Source organism: Pristis pectinata, chromosome 15, assembly GCF_009764475.1.
Source record: "Pristis pectinata isolate sPriPec2 chromosome 15, sPriPec2.1.pri, whole genome shotgun sequence".
Taxonomy (NCBI): domain Eukaryota; kingdom Metazoa; phylum Chordata; class Chondrichthyes; order Rhinopristiformes; family Pristidae; genus Pristis; species Pristis pectinata.
This window is the reverse complement of record NC_067419.1, coordinates 5,086,505-5,100,104: the sequence shown is the minus strand read 5'-3', so window position 1 is coordinate 5,100,104 and position 13,600 is coordinate 5,086,505. Positions and strand designations below refer to the sequence as shown.

General features: G+C 50.0%; 1 protein-coding gene across 1 annotated transcript in view; it reads right to left on the bottom strand.

The window, feature by feature from the left end:
* Nucleotides 1-1,734: 1,734 nt before the first annotated feature.
* The window catches only part of LOC127578386 (differentially expressed in FDCP 6 homolog), a 48,747-nt gene continuing 36,881 nt past the window's right edge, over nucleotides 1,735-13,600 (bottom strand). Inside the window, exons 9-12 of the mRNA XM_052030356.1 lie at nucleotides 10,871-11,037; nucleotides 9,637-9,814; nucleotides 5,993-6,083; nucleotides 1,735-3,581 (exon numbers count right to left, since the gene is read on the bottom strand). Coding sequence (XP_051886316.1) covers nucleotides 3,346-3,581; nucleotides 5,993-6,083; nucleotides 9,637-9,814; nucleotides 10,871-11,037 — 672 coding nt within the window. The 3' untranslated portion in view covers nucleotides 1,735-3,345. The remainder of the gene's footprint in view (nucleotides 3,582-5,992; nucleotides 6,084-9,636; nucleotides 9,815-10,870; nucleotides 11,038-13,600) is intronic.

The following is a 13,600-nucleotide window of genomic DNA, read 5'->3' as shown; positions in this document are numbered from 1 at the left end:
CTTTAATCAAAGTGTTGTAAATCTTTGGACCTCTCTATCCTTAAGGGTGTGTAAGCTCAGTATCGAGAATAATCAAGATTTTTGGAAGTTAAGTCAAAAGATATAGAGGTCAGGCAGAAAAATGGATGAGATAATTTTATTGAACAACAGGGTAGATGTGAGGGGTGATGTAACTGAATATTTTTTACTTCCTTTGCTCTATGTCACATCTCCACAAACACACTCCTCCCTGCAACCTCTGTCTCTGCCAGTGTCGGTAATATCTCCGTCCAATGTCTGTCCCTCGTTCTTCTCCAGACTACTTGGCTGGGGGGTGGGGGGCATTGGGAATTCAGGAAGGAGCGACGCAAAGCGGGAAGGAGAAGTTAGGAAAGTAGTAGGTGAAATAAGCAGCAGAAAACAAAAGTCCAGCAACAAAGGGGGTTAAAGTTCAGGAAAACTAAAGGCATTTTATTGGAATGCTCACCACATTCGCAGGAAGGTAGCTGAAGTAAAGGGTTATAATGTCGAAGGTAAACAGAACTGGCAACTAAATACTCCAGGGTATTTGATATTTGGGAAAAAAAAGGTGTTGTGTAGTAGTATTATTACTACACTAGTTCAGTGCAGTGAGGAGAAAATCATCTTGGCTTGACAGATCCCGATATAGAATTGGAACCCATCCGTGTCAAGCTATGGAACAGGAAGGGACAGAAAACATTCATAGGAATTATTCACAGGCCACCAAATAGTAGCTGTGATATTGGGTGCAGCTTAAATCAGGAAATTAGAGGTGCGTGTAACAGGGTAAGATTGTAATTATGGGAGAGCTTAACTTACAGATAGACCGGGCAAATCAAATTTGTTGTAATAAGGTGAAAGATTCAAGTCACTTTTCTGGATCAATATGACTCAAGTATGTTGACAAACCAACAGGGGAAAGAACTATTTTGGATCTTGTTTTCTGCAACAAGATGGAATTAATTAAAAATATTATTGAGTGGGCTTTGAGACAGACTGAACATGATAGAATTTTACATTGAAATTATGGGGGAGGGGGTGTTGAGTTCCTAGGAAATGATCCGTATCGTAACTTTCCATAACGTGAAGCCGTGTCATCTGCAAATGCATCAAGAAATGCGATGAAAAAAAGCATATTTATTTACATTTCTTCCATAAATTCCATTGGAAGTGAATTTTATTCTGTATCTCAGATTTTTGACTATGGATTTGTGAATTCCATAAGAGGCGAATTTCAGTTACCTGATCGGCCATAACACGGGACTTGCCTGTACTTCAGCGCCAAGTGTGGAACTGGGGTCTTAAATCTAAACAGCGAGAGAGTTGGCTGAGGTTGATTGGGAGGATACATTTAAAGGCATGACAGAAGAGAGGTAACGGTTAACGTGAAAATAAATAACGCACACATTAAAAAATCTCAAACTTAAGGCACATAAACTCAAAAGGAAAAGTTTTGAGTTTCACCAGAGAAATTAAAGATAGTGTTAAAACAAAACAAGAGCCACAAGGTTGCCAGAAATAACGTGGGCGCAAAGATGGGGAGCATTTTAGAACTCAGCAGAGGAGGACCAAGAAATTGATAAGGCTGGAAAGAATATGAGTGTAGACTGGTGAGAATAAGAAAAACAGACCACAGGAGTCTTTATAGGTACGTAAAGAGGAGAATACAAGGGCAAATGTGGGCCCCTTTACAGACAGACAGGAGGATTCATGAAAGGGGAAATGGCAGAAGAATTAAACAAATACCCTCTGTCTGTCTTCATGGCAGAAGAAGATGCACCAAACCTGTTGAATACATCAGAGAACCAGGGACCTAAAGCGCATGAGTTATTGAAGGCAATAACTAATAGTCAAAAAATAGTACTAGATACTGTATGTTAGTGAGCTTGGAAGTTAATAAATCCCTAGGAGTGGATAATCCGTATTACAGAGTTTTGAAAGAGGTGGGTGCTCTGGTTGTCATATTCCAAGGTTCTGTAGATTCCAGAATTGTTCCTGTGGATTGGAGGGTAGCAACTGTGACCCCACCATTTAAGAATGGATGGAGAGGGAAAACTGGGAAACACTGAGTTGTGAGCTGAAGGTTGGGAAAATGCTGGCGTTCATGTGATGGGTGTAAGACCAGAATAGCTTGGAAAGAGTAATAGGATTGAGCAGAGTCAATATTGAATCATGACTGATGTGTTGGATTTCTTTCAGAGTGTGATAAGTGAAACCCGTGCATGTGCTGCGTTTTGATTCCAGAAGGTTTTTGATAAGGTCCTGCACAGGAGATTGGCTAACCAAGTGGGTTACCCCAATTGGGTTAAATTCTTGAAATGGACTGAGAATCGGTTACTGGACAGAAAGCAGAGTGCGAGTAAACAGATCTTTTGGGGTAGCCAGGCTGTGACTAGTGGGATAACGCAGGGGTCCATGCTTGGGCCCCAGCTATTCAGGCGAGCTGAAGGGAGCATATTTCCCCCGACTGAGGATTCTAGGACCAGGGGGCATCGTTTCAGAATGAGCCATCGGCCATTTAGGACTGAGATGAGGAACAATGTCTTCATTCTGAGGGTGGTGAATGTTTGGAATTCCCCCAGAGGGGTGTGGCAGTCATTGTGTTCACTCATAATGCAGATCAAGAGATTTCTGGGCATCAAGGGGATAATGCAGGAAATGGCTCTAAGGTAGATCAGGCTGATGAATGGTGGGGCAGGCTCTGATGGCCTATTCTTTTATTTCTGTACATGATGAGTAACACCCTCACCCATGGAATTCTCTACCGCTCTCTTCCAGTAAGCCCCTCAGTAATGTTTCATTCATGGATTCCTTTCCCTGTCTCCATTATAGCTCCATCCATAAACTCCATCGATCTCCCTATCCCTCCTCCTGTCTCAGTAATATTTGCACCAGTGAGCCTCTCTTCCCCTCTCTCAGCAGACAGACCAGTCTCCTTCCTCCCGTGGATCCTCACCTCCAACCTCAGTGACTCTGTCATAGACAAATCATTTAACTTTTAGAAAATTACTTTCCACATCAATCACTGCAAATAAAACAACAGTGGCCTATAGAAAAATGAGGCACAGAGGAGATTTGTTACTGGTAATGTTTTATCATTGGTTAAATCTTTCAGTGCTGTTTGTGCCGCTGGGTCTGCCTCCACTTTCCCCTGTGTCCATGAGGCTTCCAACCAATGGAGTTTCCAGCTCTCTGTGTTTGGATGTTGGGGGTTCCCTCATCCACTGGGGAAGATGAAATCAGCAGTGTCTGTTGCTGGTGTCCAGTGTGGAATGAGAAACCTCTGTGCGACTTGTTCACACCTTCCTCCCGCCTAATTCGCCGTCACAACTGACTGCCGCTCTCCTAGGGCGACATCGATCCTGTCAACGACACATTCTTCAAATATTCCTCTATGTTTTCATAGTCGTCGGAGTCAGATTCCGAGGTCTCCTCGGAGGCCTGGGTCGAGCCCTTGGGTCTGTCGCTCTTATCTTGCACCTTCATCTTCTGCTGGGGCTGCTTGGTGCTGAGGTCCAGGGACGGGAAGGCTCCACCTCCTCTGTGGCTCAGGACATCACTTCTTTGTTTATTCTGGGTGGCTGCAACGTGAAGATCAAAGGTTACGGGACAGCATTCACTCGCACTTGCACAGGGCCTCCCTAATGTCTGAGGCGCTTCACAGGACTGTAATCTCATGAGGTGTAGCACCAAGTCACATAGGACAGGGGCGTGAGCAAAGGTTTGGTCAAAAGTGAGCAGCTTATAGTAGCAGTGGGAGATAGAAAGAGGTATTGGTGGTGGGTGTGATTTCCCCGGTTCAGTAATGGAGGAGAGAAAATCGGGAATGTTCGAGTCGCCGGGATTGCGGAGATGTGGGAGAGTTGTGGGACCGGAGACACTCATGGAGCCAGGGAGGGGCGAGGCCACGCAAGGATGAGAAGGTTTGAAACTGAGGCAGTACACAAGCAGAGGCCAATAAATGACGACAAGGACCAAGAAAGGGAGTGTGGGGGCAAGGAGGAGGGAGGGAGGGAGACAGACATGAGAGAGAAGGATTGGGAAATCGAGGAGTGAGAAAGGGGTGGCCACCAAGGGGAAGATGGTCAGTCAAGATTCAGGGGTCTAACAAGTGAGGGGGGGTGGTATGAAGAACACCACATACACTGCCTGACAGCCACAGCCCAGCTAAATGTCACACCTCTAGCAATACCCACACTGCTGACACACCCCATGCTATAACAACTATCTTGACCCACAGAAACCGGCTGTATGAAACTTCCTGCTGATAGACATGATCCAGTGGTCTGCATCACACACAGAAAGACATGCTAGATACTGGTCATGCAGAGTGACTGGAGCGGGGCTTTAGGGTCTGAGAGAGATGGGTTCCAACCCAGCCCCGGTGGGGGAATGAACACTGCCCCCCCACCTCCCCCCCGACCCCCGGCAGGGGCCCGGATGGGACAACTCACTACTTTCCAGCCATGACAATTCTTTTCCACTGAGCCCGCACCCAGACGTTGCTCACCTTACACCAACCGCACTGATCAGAAACCACAAACTGATCAGAGAGGTTCTGAGTGACAGCAGCAGAAAATTCAATGTTCAGTCAGCAGAGAGGGGCCGCTGCCTCCCGTTGTGGCGTCCCTCCCCCACCTGCCAGATTTACGCCCACCCCAACTCCCAAGCCCCACACCCACCCTTCTCACCAAACCCCTCAACCACACCCCAACACCACATACCCCAATCCCACTCCCCAACCCCCAGATCCCCACCCATCTCCTGCTCCCCAAACACACCCCAAATCCCCCAATGACACCTCATTCTCCCACACCCCCACCTTCACCTACATCCCTGACTTCCAGCCCACACTCCACCCCCCATTTTGTATGCAAAGGTGAGCAGGAGCCTACAACTTCCCCCCAAAAAACACTGCTGACTCCAAGCTCAAGGTTTCCAAGTTCAGGTGGACTTTGTTGGCCAAGTGCTGCAAGGAGAATGGAGCAACGGTGGGCAAAAGAAACTGAGGTGTAGTGGGTCAATGGTATGTGAACAGGAATGACCTCCCTTGGCCCTATAACCCCCTCCATCCTGAGCAAAGCTCAGGAACCATCAGGACCACTGTTACATTCTTCCAATCTCACCAGCAGAACGCTTCCTCAATCCCAGTCTCACCACTGCCCCGCTCCCCATTTCCCCGGAGGACGTCCTCAATCCCAGTCTCAGCACTGCCCCATTCCCTAGGGAATGTCCTCAGCACTGCCCCATTCCCCATTTCCCCAGAGAACGTCCTCAATCCCAGTCTCACCACTGCCCCGCTCCCCATTTCCCCAGAGGACGTCCTCAATCCCAGTCTCAGCACTGCCCCATTCCCTAGGGAATGTCCTCAGCACTGCCCCATTCCCCATTTCCCCAGAGAACGTCCTCAATCCCAGTCTCAGCACTGCCCCATTCCTTAGGGAATGTCCTCAGCACTGCCCCACTCCCATCTTCCCAGAGAACGTCCTCAATCCCAGTCTCAGCACTGCCCCATTCCCTAGGGAGTGTCCTCAGCACTGGCCCATTCCCCATTTCCCCAGAGAACGTCCTCAATCCCAGTCTCAGCACTGCCCCATTCTGTAGGGAATGTCCTCAGCACTGCCCCGTTCCCCATTTCCCCAGAGAACGTCCCCAATCTCAGTCTCAGCACTGCCCCATTCCCTAGGAAATGTCCTCAGCACTGCCCCATTCCCTAGGAAATGTCCTCAGCACTACCCCATTCCCCATTTCCCCAGAGAACGTCCCCAATCCCAGTCTCAGCACTGCCCCATTCCCTAGGAAATGTCCTCAGCACTACCCCATTCCCCATTTCCCCAGAGAACATCCCCAATCCCAGTCTCAGCACTGCCCCATTCCCTAGGAAATGTCCTCAGCACTGCCCCATTCCCCACTCCCCCAGGGAATGTGGTTACATCAGTGCCCACTCCGCACCACCTTCCACACCCCACCGCAGCTTCCTCAGCCACCTTACCTCCGGGGACGATCGGCTGCATCAGTCGGTTGAGTTGCACGTTCCACTGCTTAACACAACGACTGGCCTGCCTCCGCTTTGTCTTCGCTGCCTGGTGAGAGAAGGACAGTTGAACATGGCCACGCTGGTCCACCATCACATCGGGCACAGCACCAAGGGACAGAATACCCTGCAGCACCATACCACCAGCCCAGGGTGCTACTCTCTGGAGGAGGGGTCAGCTTGAGGGAGCACTGGCTTGGAGAGTTGCCTTCAGTGACAGTGCTTACCCTCTGACCTGCCTCTGTTGAAGATACCGGAAAATGCTCAGCAATTCAAATTCACCAGGGTACTGAATGAAGTAACAGAAAAGCCGACTGATCCGGATGCATCACGGCTTGGTACGGCAACTGTTCTGCCCAAGACTGCGAGAAACTTTGGAGAGTTGTGGACACAGCTCAGCACATCATGGAAACCAGCCTCCCCTTCATGGACTCTGTCTACACTTCTTGCTGCCTCCGTAAAGCAGCCAACATAATCAAAGACCCCTCCCACTCCGGACATTCTCTCTTCTCCCCCCTCCCATCGGGCAGAAGATACAAAAGCTTGCTAACATGCACCACCAGGCTCAAGGACAGCTTCTATCCCGCTGTTATAAAACTATTGAACGGGCCACTTGTAAATAAAGATGAACTATTGACCTCACAATCTACCTCATCATGGCCCTTGCACCTTATTTTCTACCTGCACTGCACCTCCTCTGTAACAGTAGATTCTGCATTCTGTTATTGCTTTTCCCTAGCATTGCCTTGATGTACTTACGTTGTGAAATGATCTGTCTGGATGGCATGCAAAACAAAGGTTTTCACTGCATCTCAGTGAGATACATGTGACAGTAATAAACCAATTACCAATTAGGATGTCATTTCTTACAGTGGCTTTTCCACAGAGACAGACAGACTCTGGTTTTTCCACACTAAACAATGTTGCAGCAGCACTAAGAGAAATTGGTCACATAACACAAGGGGTAGCGCCTTAAAGCAGCAATGACCAATGCCACAAACATTACACTGCTCACCTGTAATTTGTAGCTCTTTGCTTGGAATAGGTGATGTAAATTTACCAGAGTGTGTGCCTAGAATTAATCCTCTATTATGTTCATAGTTATAGAGTAATACGGCATGGAAACAGGCCCTTCGGTCCAACTGGTCCATGCTGACCAAGATGCCCATCTAAGCTAGTCCCATTTGCCCGTGTTTGACCCATATCCTTCTAAACCTTTCCTATACATGTACCTGTATAAGCATCTTTTACATGTTGTTATTACCTGCCTCAACCACTTCCTCTGGCAGCTCATTCGGTATACACACACTACCCTCTGCATGAACTTGCCCCTCGGGTTCCTTTTAAACCTTTTCCCCCTCACCTTAAACCCATGCCCTCTAGTTTTTGATTCCCTTTCCTTGGGAAAAAGACTGTGGCATTCATCTTATCTATGTCCTCATGATTTTACACAAGTCCATAAGGTCACCCCTCAGTATCCTACACTCCAAGGAATAAAGTCCTAGCTTGTCCAACCTCCCCCTACAACTCAGGGCCCTCGAGTCCTGGCAACATCCTCAGAAATCATCTTTGCATCCTTTCCTTCAACATGAGCCAAAGTCTGAAATAAAAAAATGCTGGAAACACTCAGGCAGCACTTGTAAAGAGAGAAATATGCATTTCTCTCTGTATACGTTCACCCTGTCTGTGCCACTTCAGGTTCAAACAGAGAAAAGGTGAGAAGATCGGTATCCTCAACTTGTCTTTGGGGGTGTTTGACAGGACTTCTTAAGAGGAACTTTACTCTGTATTCAATCCCCATTCCTTTTTATCCCTGAAATCTTTCCCTATCCAATGTGGCCTATTCCTGCTCCCCTTCACTCTATCTCAATACACACTTGTCTAAATGCTCTTAAAAGTTCCTTGGAACCCAATATCCAACAGCATCCACGAATTTCCAGACCATCTCCCGTGTAACTCTTGTGCTCATATTAAACCTGTGCTCTCATGTTCCTGCCGCATTGACCGGCTCAAAGAGCATCTCGCAGATAAGATGACCTGCTGCTTAAGAGACTGATCTCACAGGGTGGTAGGTCATAAAGCTGCAAGGAGTGGTGGTTCAGCTGAATGGCACAAGACCTAATGTCAGAGCATCGTGGAGCTCGGACAGTTCACTCCCAGACCCTTTGAACTGTAACAATTTCTAGTCTCCATTGAAATACTCATATGCTTTCTCATTCTTCCTTCCAAAAGTGGAGGCTCCTCACATTTTCCCACATTATTCTCCTTCTGCCAACTTCTTGCCCACTCACTAATCCGCTCTCTACCCTTCAAGGCTCTTTATGGCCTCCTCATAACTTCCTAACCCACTTACTTTTGAATGATCAGCAAACCCTGACCCTTCATCCAAGTCATTAACACAGATTGTAAATAGTTGTGGCATGAGCTACTGATTCCAATGAAAAACTGACTCATTTATCCCCACTCTCTGCCTCCTGATAGATTGCCAATCCGCTATCCACACCAATATATTACCACCAACTCCATGTGCTCTTGTCTTACGCAGTAACTTTTTATGTGGCACCTTGTCAAATGCCTTCTGGAAATCCAAACAGTACATCTACTGGTTCCCCTTTATACAATCATAGAGTCACAGAGACATACAGCACAGAAACAGGCCCTTCGGCCCACCACATCCATGCTGACCTTCTTGCCCAACGACACTAATCCTATTTGCCTGCACTGTCTGTATCTTCCTATGCCTTGCCGATTCAAGTGTCTGTCTAAACACTGCTTAAGCATAGTGATTGTACCCGATCCTACCACCTTCTCTGGCAGCGTGTTCCAAATATCAACCACTTTCTGCGCGCTAAACTTACATCTAAGATCCCCTTTACATCTCCCGTTTCTCCTCTTAAAGCTATGCCCTCTTGTTTTTGATAGCGCTACCACAGGGAAAAGATTTTGACTATCTGCACTATTTATAAACCTCTATCAGGTCACCCCTTCAGCCTCCTTCACTCTAGGAAAAACAAGCCCAGTCTGTCCAATCTCTCCCCGTAACTGAAGTCCTCCAATCCAAGCAATAGCCCGGTGAATCTCCTCTGCAAGCACATCCTTCCTACAGTGCAGCGACCAGAACTGCACGCAATACTCCCAAGTCTGGCCAAACCAGTGTTTTATCTCAAACTTTGCAACCTTTATATTCTATTCCTTGTCCTATGAAGGCAAGTATGGCAAATGCCTTCCTCATCACCCTATCTACCAGTGTTGCCACTTTCAGGGAACTGTGGACTTGGACCCCTTTGTTCATCAACATTCCTTAACGCCATGCCATTTACTGTGTATGTCCTTCCCTTACTTGACTTCCCAAGTGCATCACCTCACACTTGTCGGGATTAAATTCCACCTGCCAACGCTCTGCCCAACTTTCCACCTGGTCAAGATCCTCCTGTAGCCTCAGGCAACCTTCACTCCTACACGCAACACCCTCTTTGTTACATCCTCAGAGAACATTAGACACACTTGTCAGGCGAGTTCCCCGCCACGGCCTGGTGAACGGGACGAGGGACGGGGGGGGGGGGGGGGTGGGGGTGGTGGCCAAGCCGAGCGAGTTAACTCACAGCCAGATCCTGCTTGCGATGCCTCCTGCTCTCTCTCAGCCCCTCCACTGCTCGCTGCAGGGTCTGCTCCCTGTCGGAGATCTGCTGCCTCCTCTCCCGCCGGTGATGCGGGCTGAGATTCTGCTCCGCCTTCAGCCTGATCAGCTCCTTCAGCTTCTCCTCCTCCTCCTGCAACAGCCTGTAAACCAGAGAGGACAGAGAGGGAGGGGGTGAGTGGGGGAGGCTTCGCTGCATGGAACCGTTTGACGGTGGCCGGCTTTACAGGGAGACTTTGGAAGCGCCGTAACGCAGGCAATGCTGCAGTCAAGTAGGTCGGCTTCCACGAGTAGGAATGCGGCAAGCAACCGGTAACTGGCTTTCAGTTCTCGGTTGGGAGATCAATATTGGCTGGGAAGTGAACAATATTTCTTTCAGCACTTCCCCTAGTGAAGGAGGGATTGTGATAATCAAACAGCCTGGCAAAAGGTCCCTTAACCCACTGAATCAGCACCAGACATCAAGCACCCACCTATGCTAATCCCAATTTATTCCCCCTAATCGCCAATTAACCTACCAATCTGCATGCCTTTGGTATGTGGGAGGAGACCCACGTGATCATCGGGAGGAGGACAAGCTCCACACAGATAGCACCTGAGGTCACCATCGCTGGAGCTGTGAGACAGCGGCTCGGTAGTGTAGTGCTTAGCGTGACGCTATTACAGAGCCCGCGACCTGGGTTCAATTCCCGCCGCTGTCTGTAAGGAGTTTGTACGTTCTCCCCGTGTCTGCATGGGCTTCCTCCGGGTGCTCCGGTTTGCCCCCACATTCCAAAGACGTACGGGTTAGGAAATTGTGTGCGTGCTATGTTGGCGCCGGAAGTGTGGCAACACTTGCGGGCTGCCCCCAGCACATTCTCAGTAACGCAAAAAGACGCATTTCACTGAGTGTTTCGATGTACAGGTGACTAATAAATAAATATCTCCTCTGCCAGTTGCGCCAAGCGGCTGGGTGTTGGGGACATAGCAGGAATCCTGTGCCCGAGGGGGAATGAGGGAGTCTGTATGCTGGACGAGCTTCTGAAGTGGTCTTCAGCAACGCTGGCTTCGCCACAGCCCCGCCGCGAGAAGGGGTGAAGCAGAGGCCCTGGTGTGGGGTGGGTTAACGTGACAGGTAGATGGCGGGGGGCTCCTGCACTGGTTAAACAGCTCAGTGAAAGTACGGTCACGGCCCTCCCCGCGCCAGCCCATCTCTGCACCTTGCCTGTGCCGAGCGCGCCTCCTGCTCTCTGGCTCGGGCCTGAACCTCGGCCTCCAGCGCCTGCTGCAGCCCCTGCCGCGTCCGCTCCAGCTCCTGAATCCGGCGCCGCTGGGCTCCTACCTCCAGCTCCTTCTGCTCCACCTCCAGCTGCAGGTGGAAGTTGTCCTGCATGGAGAGGGGAACAACACGGACGGAGGGGTAACAGACCGATTTAACTCAGCGGGCACCCGACACGCAGGATTAGTGCACCCGGACGGTCGATGGCCGGCACGGACTGGGTGGGCCGAAGGGCCTGTTTCTGCGCGGCGTGTCCCTACAGTTCTCTGACCTCCATCCGTTGAAGGCTAGCAGCAGCCATTCCAGTTTACTCCCTCTGGCAGCTGCTGGCGTACTGGATGGTTCTAAGGCACCACTCCGCACCCCCCCACCCCCCCCAACCCCCAACCCCCACCCCTCCCCATCAGTGCCCTACTCTTGGAAGTGCTACACTTCCAGCGATGTCAAACTCAGGGGCCGCCTGTTCACTCAAGTTAACGTGTGCCTTTATCACAACGCAGAGTGGGGCAGTTGTTCTCAGTGCCACCGGCCAAAACTTAACCCCTTTCTTTTAATACAAATGTTTATTAGCTAAAAGCACTACAGAAGGACATCCAGTGTCAAAATGCTACAACTAATACAGAAAAGAGAAGAAAAATAAACTATGCATCTGCAGCACTGTAGCAATAACGCTAACAACCACTAAATGCACACGCAACACTTCAGATAAGAATCGCATTTTCACCGCCCACGACAAGCGCAATCCCCCCCCCCCCCACCAATGGCGGAATTCACCCAGGGTGCCTGCGGATACCGCGTGCTCCCTCTCCAAGGACACCCGCACGCGGAAGTAAGGACAGGAGATGGGCGGACAGGCAGACCGGCCGGAACCCTTGGACGCCCGCCGCCAGGACCCATGGATGGCCAGCTTGGCCAGGCCCAGGGGAAGACCCACCAGGAGATCCCTCGCGCGACCCGCCCCGCGCCGCACTGGGTGGCCATAGATCAGCAGCGTGGGGCTGAAGTGCAGCCAGAATTTGAGCAGCAGCCCCTTCAGATAGGCTGCAGCCTCTCACACTCCACGTACATGTGGTACACCGTCTCCTAAAACTTAACCCTCGCTCACCATCACTACATAAATCATCATCACCATTAAACACACAACTCTGTTCCGAGCTCTCGTCTTGGGAAGCAATTTTTAACGAGGACAGAGAAAAAGATCCAAGGACGTACTCAAAAGTTTTTTTGAGGAAATGCAACTGACTGACTCCTGGGAATCTCTGGTCCATGACTGCTTAAAGTGGAGAAGGACCACCTAGGGTGGTGCTGAGAACCCTCTCCATGCATCAGGAGCACCCTTCCCCCCCCCACCACCACCCCCGTGTAAAGGAGAACCCCAGCTCACGACCTACCCACCTACCCGTCCTGTCAGGCACCTCCTTCCCCATCTGTGGAAGAGTCCGTGGTCTCCATACTGGCCGTGCAGAACCCCAAAACCAGAGTGGAAGTCAGTCTCGACCGCAGGGGACCGCCTAAGTAGGAGGCAAATCCTTCTGCTGCTTTGATGTACGTAATATGGCTCCTGCTTCCTTCATTACTACCAGGCCCACACTTCAGAGCTACCTCACTGGCTGTAGAGTGCTTAGGAACACCCTGAAGGGGATGTATTAGACACTATATAAACACAATCCAGATGAAGGGTCTTGAACCAAAACATCAACTATCCATTTCCCTCCCCAGATGCTGCCTGACCTGCTGTTCCTCCAACAGCTTGTTTTTTTGCTCTAGATTCCTACACCTGCCATCCTTTGTGTCTCCACTACATAAACACAAGTCTCCCTCGCACCACCTTGTCCCCTTTGGCCATCTTTGAGGGAGGCCGGAGGATGGGGTCACCGCCTCTGACCCTACCCTGCTCCACCTCGGGTGGGATACTCTGCAGAGCTGTGCGCCCATGACCTTGGCAGATCTCACTGTCACCCGGTTCCTGGACCATCGAGGAGGGACAGGTGATAGACCCCAGCCTGCTGGCCTGACCGAGGTTTGACTAATGCAGCAGAGTTTGCAACTCAAGACAGGCACTCGGACTTAGCCTTGGTGATAAGGCCGGGTGTTTCTTATTTCCTGTGTCCTCTTCCTCCTCATTACCTGGTCTTCATTGGACTCCCACCCAACCGACATTGACTGTGCTCCTCACTGACCTCCTCGCTGTGGGCAGGATTTCTCTCCCTGTTTCCATGGTTACATCACATGGTCTACCTCATCATCCAGTCAGACAGCCTTTGCTCTGCCCTCACCAACGTTTAATGTGACCAATGAAGAGGTCCAGGTTGTTTCATTACGCCCTGCTTATCTCCGTCTGGGGAAGCTCACAGTGGGCCGAGCAGCCCCCAGGGAAAGGAGGTAGGGGAGCACCTCCATGTGGAAGTCAGCAAGCTACCCCCCGCTGCTTCTGGTCCGGGAGTAGGAGGTCATCGAGCAGGCACCAGTTCTCCCCTCCTTCCCGGCCACTGAGAAGGAAGCTTATTAGATGCAAAAACTTCTCTGGGAAGCAAAATGAAAAGCAGTTGCTTAAAGTCTGAAAAATAAACTGAAAAGCATCTGTGGAAAGAGAAACAGTTAATGTTTTGGGTCCACCACCCTTTGAACAGTCAGTTCTCTTTCCACAGATGCTGCCGCAATACTTCCAGTG